This window comes from Phaethon aethereus (assembly GCF_964289735.1).
Source record: "Phaethon aethereus genome assembly, chromosome: 1".
Classification (NCBI taxonomy): Eukaryota; Metazoa; Chordata; class Aves; order Phaethontiformes; family Phaethontidae; genus Phaethon; species Phaethon aethereus.
Genome location: NC_138575.1, coordinates 62,477,622 through 62,487,717, shown reverse-complemented (window position 1 = coordinate 62,487,717; position 10,096 = coordinate 62,477,622). Strand labels below are relative to the sequence as shown.

Genomic DNA, 10,096 nt, shown 5'->3' with positions numbered 1-10,096 from the left:
TATTTTCCCAATATTAAACTGTTACTTTAAGGAAAAAAAAAAGAGAGAGAGAGACAAAGCCAGCAAGAAAGTATATGGCAACAGATTCAAGGTGTGGTTTTCTTAAATTAATCACAGGTATGTGGAAAGATAATTATTACATTACATTTCAGTCCACTGCAAACAGTAAAAATATCAAAAGGTCCCAAAAATTCAGTCTGAGTAAGATATATTACTAAAACCATCACCCCTATCCTAACAGGCTAAGACATTGCATCTAACAAAATTACCCACCTGATTTTTAAAGAAACAGCTATGTTACTAGGAACAGCTCACTAAATATACAGCACTACATTATCTAGGTAGAGTTTATTGCAAAACCAGGAAAGCGACAGCAAACTAGCAGTCTGTCTTCCATTTCAGAATTGTATCACTTGAACAAGTTTCAGTCACTCACACGCACACACACGCAGCCTGTACAAGTCGCTAACACAGTTGAGTTCCCCCAGTCTCACAAGAAACCTTAAAACATTTCATTAAAAAGTTAAAATGAGATCTTTTACGACAAGGACTATAAAATCCCCCCCCCCTTGAATTTCTAAGTTTTGGATTCTAAAAAAAACATACATAAAAAGGAAGAATTTTCAGTAGCACAAAGACTACCTTAAATATATCAAAGTAAGTCTAAGGAAATGCAAATGAAAATTAAATGAAGACCTGCATCGCATACATCAGTGTCTTCATCAACACTGTTAAGCTCTAAGTCTCTAAATGTAATAGAGCACTGGTTGGTTTTGATTAACTTTTAATTCTGAAGTTACATTAAAAAAAAATTAAAAAAACAGTTGTAGCAATTCTTTTGAGCTGCTAGTCTCATGAAGAAAAAGTCCCTTTCAAAATTTCAATAAATATGCTGACATGTAAAGTTAGTTGAGTTGTCATGCAAGACAAGTTACATAACTAAGACCAACTCAATCTTTATAATAAAGGCAACTTGCATTCAAAAATGAACTTTACCCTTACAATTTTATTCAAAGGGTAAACATGAATTAACCCAGCTGTTTACCTGAATTACAAAAGTAACATGATTCAATATGAAAATAAGAAACTGTCTACAAATCTCTGACAGTAATAAACTGCAATATACAATGCATACAGGAGTTATTCAGAGCAACAAACTCTTGTACAAAACAAAAATACTTTAATACTTTTAAAATCCAATTTTTTTTTTAAAATCATCATGAAAAAGATTTGAGTCAGAACTCACACCTCAATTAGTCAAGCTTCAGGTAGCTACATTACAGCTATTTAATATACAAAGAGATAAGTCTCTTCACCAGCCATTAAAACTGCCTCTTCGTTAGAGTTGCACAGCTTTTCTGCCTCATGCTCCCAGATCCAAAGTTTTCTTCAAATCATGAGAACTGAATTTGCTGAACACCAGAGATCTAGAGAAAGAAAATGCAAGCTCACATTCAAATGCACCTTTTCTGGAAGTGCACTGCAGCCAGCAGCCTTGAATTGTCACAGTGTTGGAATGTCATGACAGCTACCACCAAAGGACTAAATCAAATTCATTCTTCATCTTTCAGAACAGGGCAGCTGAATTAGCATTTGAATTTTAGCAGCTGAAGGGAGAGCAGGGGATGGGATACAGTACCTGTTGATATGATGTTGTGTAGACCATAACATTCTGCTGTTGGCCATCTGTAGTTATTAAGCCTGCTGGCAACTGGTTAGCTGAAAGAAAGAGCATTTTAAGAAAGTTAGACAGGAACTGCAGGATATACAGAGCCTTGTTTGATGTGTCTGTCATCATTAAATAATATTTAATTGTGGTCCACCTCAGGACTATGGAGCCACCCCTCTCCTCACAGCTACCAACCTACACTGCTTATAGACACACTCGTTACTGAGATTTACAAGTAAGCAAGTTTATTCCCATTATGAAACACTTAAACAAAACTCAACTTAATTTTGCATCAGATATTCTAAAAGTAAGACTGCACCTTGTTCCTCTCCTGTACGTCTCTGAAGCAGAACATACGCAGCTGTACACTGTCAAATGGAGTGGAGTTTGCAATCCTGACCACTGAAAAAAAAACAATCTCCAGCATTCAATATCCCAAGAAACCTGGAGAATTTGGAGTTTGTTTTGTTTAGACAAGGTTAGCACTTGAACATACGTGCACATGAGGAAGTCAATGAAAATGTCGTGCTACTTTATAAAACTGGATCCATCAGGGACTCTGCAATGTGGAAGACCCATGGGAGGCAGCAGATATGAACAGAGACAGGCAATGACACAGAAAAAAAGGCACTGCCAGAGCCTGATGTTACGCAAGACAGCTTCAGCATGCCCTTCAGGGTACGCATGAGAGCTCTGAACTTCATAGAGGAGAGAGGAGGCCAATGAATGGAGTAAAAAGTACTTCTGAAAACAGGGAGTGATGCTCCAAGATAAATCTTTACAATAACATGTACACTGAGGTCTGCAACATTCAGACTTAAGTATGTTACAACTGCTACTTGGAAGCAAAGCAGCAAAACTCTTTTAAGTTGTAAGTTGAGTCATCATAGCATAACACTCTCCGCTATGAGACAAACAATGGGGCTTTCTTCTTTCTGAAGCATGCCTGTTACTATGTATAAACAAGAGGACAACTTACTCAAAACACAGTATAATCCTAACAGCTTTGATCTGAAAAGCTGACCCTAATGAGTTTTTTGGTTGGGTTTTTAGGTGTTTTTTTTCCTCCCTCTACCTTCACAGTAACTTCCAAATACTTAAGTTACAAGTTAAAGATGCATTAAGATCAGTGAGAAGTGGTCCAAAATTTTAGAGCACTTCAATGTACATGTTCCACATCCAACACAGTTTAATGCCAAGCCTCTGACCAAGGCCTTGGTAATCATCGAAGACAAAGAGCTAAGGGCTGTGCCACAGTAGCACAGCTATTACTGCTACTCCTGCAGCAAGAACATCGTTCTGAACAGGTCTATAGCTGCCCCTACGGAGAGAAGTACCTGTGGCATTTGACACGATCACTTATTTTACAGAACTTCCTACCCCTGCCGCCTTCTACTACTGCAACATCTCCTTTGCATCCTGCCAAGACTTAATATGCTTTTGGGAAGGGGACAGAGGATCCACAGATGTAAGGGGATTCCTTTTTTCTGGCTTCCATTTTCTGGTGGGCATTTTACTGAGGCTAAGCAGAGCATGAGCATCCCAGAGGGGAAACTGTTCACGAATTTGCATCTTTGCCCATACAAAACAAGATACTAGACGCAGACACAATCAGAAGTTTCCAACTATTTATTTTCCCTCAATTCTTGAGCTGCAGCTTAAATGCCTGAAGCACAAATCAGAACATATACAAAATAAAGCTTTTAGAACAATTTCTATATATTGCTTTGACAAGCTTCCAAGCTGGACAGACTCCCAACAGCTGCAATCCAGAAACCATTAGCAACACCCCCAAAGTAAGTTGGGCCTATAGTTGCATTAGTGCCTTACTACTTCTGAACAAGAACACACAACTGAGTATGGATGAGAGTTTACTATTTGCATTGCCTAACCTTTAATTGTAAATTTTAAATAGTTATATTAGAAAAAAGCTTTCTGTAAGTCCCCTGCAGTCTGACTCATTTAGGTTTAGATTCTTAATTTCCAGCCAGTTTTATGAGCTTATCTTCCAAGCTAAGAGATACTTGAAGAGTCTGTACTGTTTTATATAGCCAAAGCAATCATACTGGAAGCAAAGTGTGTTTCAGATCCTGAATAGGTCATTTCAGTCCTCAGGCTTTGGATTTTTGCTAGTTCAGTAGTTTACCAGTGATTTTTAAGCAGAAGATTTATCAGATACTTGAAAAACTAAATCTCATCAGTAGATCTGACTAGAGCTGCGCCTCCTAATTCTTGTTTTATCAGCTTCAAGATCACCAGCCCTAACATTTAAAAGCCAAGGTGAAGACTGCATGCAAGAATCCAGCATCAACAAAACCAACATAAAGTCCCAACAAGTGTCAGGCTTTAATTCACAGTATAAGGAAGAAAACCTACAGTAACTGCATATGATACTCCTTGCCCTACACCTTCTAGTTGCCAATCTGTGCATCCTTTTGAATATAAGAAATATTAAGTGTTTTAGAACTGCAGGAAGATGATGTTCTTCTCTGGCTCATTTCCCAAAGACAGCTCCTCAAGTTATCAAGAGGAGTTTATTTTACTTTTTTCTCAAGAGTCTTGCAAGCAGAATGAATGTGGCCTAAAATGTAGCTACTCAGGGGAAGAAAAAAAAGTCTGCACCTTTCATTACAATCTGTGTTTAAGTGTAGAGAAAATACACTGGCATTAATATATGCATTTAAAAATCTTCCACAGTTGACATTAGCTATTACTAGAGTGTCATCATTTATCACTATGTTAAGTCTTTTCCAACATAAACGATCCTATGATTCACTCTGACCATAAATTCTACTGACTGGGAGGAGTTTATCTGAGCACAGGTTATCTTCCAGACATCTCAAACGAAAATCTCAATTGGTCACAGGTGTAACACATGGCCAGTCCAGGATGTATATTGTCCTCAAGTAAGAATTCTGATGTGTACAGGAAGTACTGGTTTTAGAAAAGCCGTAGTAATAATATAACAAATTAAAAAGTATTACTTACTAAATGTTTCCTCTGTGAGCTCCTCACTTAGGCCATCTCCAGTTGTAACTGTTCCCCCAATTCCCTTTTCTCCTTTCATTGCCTGGAGGGGTTGGGAGGGGTTAAGAAAGAATTTGTGTTAGAGTAGAGTTGGCTTGACGTTGTTTCAAGGCCCCAGGAGCTCTAGCCAAGTTTTGGAATTTGCAGAAGAGTCACTGTGCAGCAGCTGGAGTTTGAAATCCAAGACCTGTAAAACTCTATGGTCTTTTAAGTATAGTACACAGTACAAGAATATATGAAGGGTGTTTTTCATCTTAGACATACTCCTCAGAAACACTCTGCAAACTAGGATTGTGTTGTTCTAAGAAAGGCCTTCACCTTCTGCAGAAAGTCAAAGATCTGCAGTAATCCAGAAGGAGCAGCTAAGAGCATTTGTAAGAAATCACAGAATCTGAGAACTACCAAGAATGTGCAACATTTGCTTACCAACCACACACAAGTGCCTTCATCATATAACTAAGAGCTGATATTTAAAATCAAGATATTGGATTTCTCTTCCCACATCAATGACTACAGCCAGAAAGGATATCAGCACAGAAATTCAAGGCTCCCAGTCATCTGCATGCAGTTTTACAAGTATCAAGTTTGATGCTCTAGGCTATTACCTAAGAACATCTAAGAAAATAATATAGGTATAAAAAGGTATTCTTTGCAACTGTTCAATGCAGACTAATCACTAAGCTACAAAACAGAAATATTTCACTATATACAGTACTCTGCAGACAGAACTAGCTGGAATGGAAGTTTAAAACTGATGAGCAAAACCACCCAATCTAGCCATCCAATTAAAACCCAATCCCCCTACTCTGCTACCAAAGCACATGTATATGCAAAAATGGTTGCTTCAGAATTTCATTAGTGTAGTAGCACAGACCCACTTCAGACTTCCCCAGAAGTACTGAAACTAGATAGGCACTACTTGCATTTTTAATTAAAGCACATACAGCACTTTGACAGCATGTGCAACTGCTACACAGAACTGGAAAAAGATAGCACAGGGTAGTATGTCAACTTTTAGATTACACCTCCTGTTACACAGTTACCACAGGAAACAACCTTCTGGGAAGGGGAAACTTCAAGTGCTATCAGCAAATTAAACATCACTAGCAAGTCTGACCCCATTAATTGAAAAACTTAGGTTTACAGAACAAAGAAAATCTGAAGAGCATCAATATCTACAGCACTGCCAATTTAGACATACCTGCTTCACTCATGCCAATAAAACCAAGCAGCCACCCCAACAGATGGATCCACATTTAAAAAAAAAAAAAATTGCTTTGAGTTTTTTTCCCAGGATTATTTTAACCCTGAACAACTTCTTCATTCAGGACTATGAGGAAGAGAGGTCACTGAATAAAAATACCTTTGATCTGTTTGGTTAAATTTGGTATTCTGAGGTAAAAGAACACCAAAGTAAAGAAGCAAGCAAGCATAATTCTCTTTGGTCTCCAGACAGAAGGCAGGGGAACGGGGGACCAGAACAAAAAACCCAAGCAGAAGCAACTTCTTTTTTAAAAACTTTAAATTGCTGGGGGGGGGGGGGGGCGGGGGGGAAGTCACTTTCTGCTAGAGAAGGGATAAATTAAACTGCTTGGATCACATATCTAGTGTGTAGTATGTGTCAAAAGCAAACTGAAGGACAGGCTAAAAAACAGATTAAAAAACCCCACAACATTGAAGCAGGCAGCCTTCCATGTGAGTCATTATTCTGACATGACAAAAACAACTTTTTCTTTTGCCGATCTGAAGCCCAGACAAACAATAGGCATTAGGCTAGTTCCTCAGAGGATGCAGTCTAGTACAGTTTTATTGATTGAACCCAAAGATCAAATTAAGTATTCTTAATAGGCACCTTTAAAGAACAGAGGGATTTACTACCAGCAATATATTAGAGAATTTATTCAGTTGAAAGCTTTAACTACTGTGAATCAGCAAGTCTAATCAAAATGCTTACTTACTCCTTTTTCTCTTGATATCCGCAGGAATGCTTTTAAACATTACATTAGTCCCTGACAATAGCTGAGAGATACTGTGCAAGTTAGCCATTATACAATTACAATGACAGCAACATAAGGATAAACACAATCAGGATAAATAAATGAGGAAATACTGAAGTATATACCAACCTCTCTGAATTTTTGGAGGTATAACTTCAAAGGTTCAACATAGCTATCAAACCCCAAGGTAGACATGGCAAAGAGAATATCCTCTCCATTGATGGTCTTTCTTTTCTCTTGGTGACATCTCTCACTTGCTTCTGATGTTATAAAGCTGATGAACTCACTTACACACTCTTGCACGCACTCCTTTGCGTCCTTAGCAATCTATATAAGGAAAAAGTATCATAAAATGATTAATCAAGACACGAAGATTTAAAAAAAAAAAAAGGTAAAAACCAAAAGAATAAAGGAAACATCCCAAAACCTGAAGAAAGTGCCATTTAGGCAACACCTGTATGAGGGAACCACTGGATGTCATCACTGCTCTTTTTAAGCACAGCTGCAACATGATTTTAACCTAAGTTTTACTATTTCAAACAACACAGCCAACTGCCAGGATCTCCTGAAGTAATAACTATGTTCTGTACAAGCTTTTACATATAGATGCATCTCAGTATTGCTTACCTATGCCTTCTCTTTAAACCTGTTCATTGCAATGTCATAGCCCACTTCCATCTTCCTTTTAACAGATCCAGCAGTTCCAACCCCACTGCAGTACATGCCCACAAATTCAGTAATGACAAGTATTTGTATCCTGACCAGATGCAGGGACTAGAATGTATGCCTAGCAGCAAGCCTCTCTAATGCTTTAATATTCTGGTATAAGTTTTCCAAATGAGAATTCAAATAAAGAAACATATGCCCCTGGCAAGAATGAAATAAGTAAATTTGATTACGGTTTTCAGCTGGACAAAAGTAATTTACCTGACTTAAAATAACAGAAAGCATTACTCATGATTATTTGGGAAGCTGACAGGAGCCAACTGAAAGATTATAATAATTAAGAATCTTATTCTTCACATGAGAAGAATCTGTCTACATATTTAAAAAAAAAAAAGCAGTAACTGTATGTAGAATCTTCACTAGTTCCTCTGATATTTTCAGACACATAGGGCGAGATTTTCAGAAGTACTCATCAACCAGCAGCTTCCCTTGAAGTTTTTCACAAAAACCTCCCTGATTTTTCAGGATAGCTCGACATCCCATATGCTAAATTATTGAGAAAAATCTCATCTCGATCACTACAAATTTATAACAGTATGAAGTAGTGAAGAGATTTTCACAGCAAAGATATAAACGTAACACCCAGATCTCCATAAAGCCCTGAACACTATGAAAGTACAAGCAGATGCAAGGAAATTATGTCTTGCTTCTATTTAGAGTGATCTCAAAAAAAAAAAAAAAATCAACTTTAGCTAGAGGAAATGTTACTGGGGCAGGAATTGTATTGGAACACAACAGAGAAACAGTAAGTAATAGGAGCCCTGCAAAGGTTTAAGATAAACAGGTAGCATGGTCAAACACTTATACAATCACCAGCTCAGCAGAATGGATTAAAAACTCTGTTCTTAGAAGTAAGAAATAAATTAAGTCTTTCAATATCTGGCCTTATCTGCTACATGGTATAAGGCAGACTTCTTGGGTCATTTTGGCATTTGGATATGTAAACATCTGGGCAATGGAAGACTAACCATTCCCTTCCCTTCAGGATGAGGACTGGATTTTTATTTCATCCAAAATGGTTCACTTATTCCAAATTTTATGCACCTCAATAAAAGCAGATTAAATTTTGTAAGACAGAACTGCATAGAAAATTTTCATACTGATACGGGATTGTCACCAAGTCTGACCCGTTATGACAATTTCAGAGAACACATCTTAGAAAAAGAAATCTCTTGAAAGCCCTATGAAGAGCACTGTTCTGGATACTGTAATTACAGCAGTTACTAAAGGCTTTCAGAAACCTAAGAAAAATGGACATGGTCTCAACCACCTCCTGCTCGGATTTTCTTTGCTTTGCTTTTGCTTTCCTCCAATAAACCAGGATCATTTTGAAAAATATATTGTTCTACCAGTTCAAGTTCACTCAGAGGAAGGAATAAAACCCATTAACACACTTTCTTTACCAGACAAGGGTATTACCTTTCCTGTTTGGGGTATAGCATTTTTCATTATCCTTGCCACATTTGCAATTGGAAGATATATATCTTGTTCTCTAAAACTCTCTTTTGAGCCATTTGTATCTTCGTGATCATTCATGCTGTCCTCTGTGTCTAATGAAATAAAGAAAAGTTAACAGATACTGTATTTGATAGACAGCAGGCAATAATTAATTCAGTTTAAAATCTTACACTGAAGGATGAAAACCTTTGAAAGCACAGTGCATTAACATTGTAGAAACAAATTTAAAAATAGATGTAATACCAGGCTACTTTTATGGGTGTTCGATATCATCTTTATAATACTATGTACAGAAATGTACGTGGCTGCTGAACACCAAGCATTCTTAATGTCGTGTCAAAAGAAAAACAGTTTCCTAGAACATGAATTTTTTTGTCATCACGCTGAAGGATTCTGTCAACATTGAAAAATCCAACCTCCACCTTCAGATTGCAGAAAAAGTGCTTTATACAGTGAGGCATTATGAATACAAACAATTGCAAATTCTTAGCTTGACAGAAGATAGCAGAGAACTGCACACGAACTGGAAGGAAATATATACACACACAGAGATACATAGAGAAATAGTAGTATTTACTGTTAACATTTCTTACCATCATGAGGCTGTATCACATAGTGACTGCCACCAATGTAATCTCCAGCAATTCCTAACTGAGAAGCATCCGTTGTGGAGCTATCACCATCCATCTACAACCAGAAGAATGAAACCTTTCAAGTATGTTTGTTATACTGTAAGTGCAGCTATTCCTGAAAAACAGCACTTTAATAAACTTTGAACTATGAGATCAATTTATAGAAAGTATAAATACTTTGCCATTTGAGAACAGTATATTCTCTCTTGCCACTGAGCTTTACTGACAGTGAAAACTGTGAAATTCTTTTGTGAAGCTTCCCCAAAAATTCAAACCAGAGGCACAGAAACATTTGGTTCATGCAGCACATATGTAACAACCTCATGTCGCTCCCATCAGAGTCTGACCAGTACAGGTCAAGGCATCTGTTTCTCTGAACTCTCAAAACCTATCACCAGCCCACTGCTCACTGAATGCTTTACCTACCGTTATTACACAGGGCGCATCCTTCACTGTTACCCTCCACCCAAACAGCCTTTGTCAAGCCCACTGACAACCGTTTCCTAGCCAAACCTGACGACCAGCTCTGCATTCTTATCCTACTTGAGGCATCAGTCACTCCTAGGTATCTTCAAAGTCATGTTTTC

General features: G+C 37.6%; 1 protein-coding gene across 4 annotated transcripts; it reads right to left on the bottom strand.

Moving 5' to 3' along the window:
* Window positions 1-558: 558 nt before the first annotated feature.
* NFYB (nuclear transcription factor Y subunit beta) lies at window positions 559-9,564 on the bottom strand (the record flags this gene model as incomplete). Of its 4 annotated transcripts, none has more annotated exons than XM_082010978.1 (6): window positions 559-1,427; window positions 1,640-1,719; window positions 4,658-4,739; window positions 6,823-7,020; window positions 8,839-8,969; window positions 9,471-9,564. In XM_082010978.1, 6 exons carry the CDS (start codon window positions 9,562-9,564, stop codon window positions 1,395-1,397), a joined length of 618 nt encoding a protein of 205 aa, XP_081867104.1. In that variant the 3' UTR covers window positions 559-1,394. The 4 variants fall into 4 exon arrangements, with proteins under 4 accessions (XP_081867104.1, XP_081867105.1, XP_081867106.1 ...); XM_082010979.1 differs by having other exon boundaries at window positions 1,640-1,711; XM_082010980.1 differs by lacking the exon at window positions 1,640-1,719.
* Window positions 9,565-10,096: the final 532 nt, after the last annotated feature.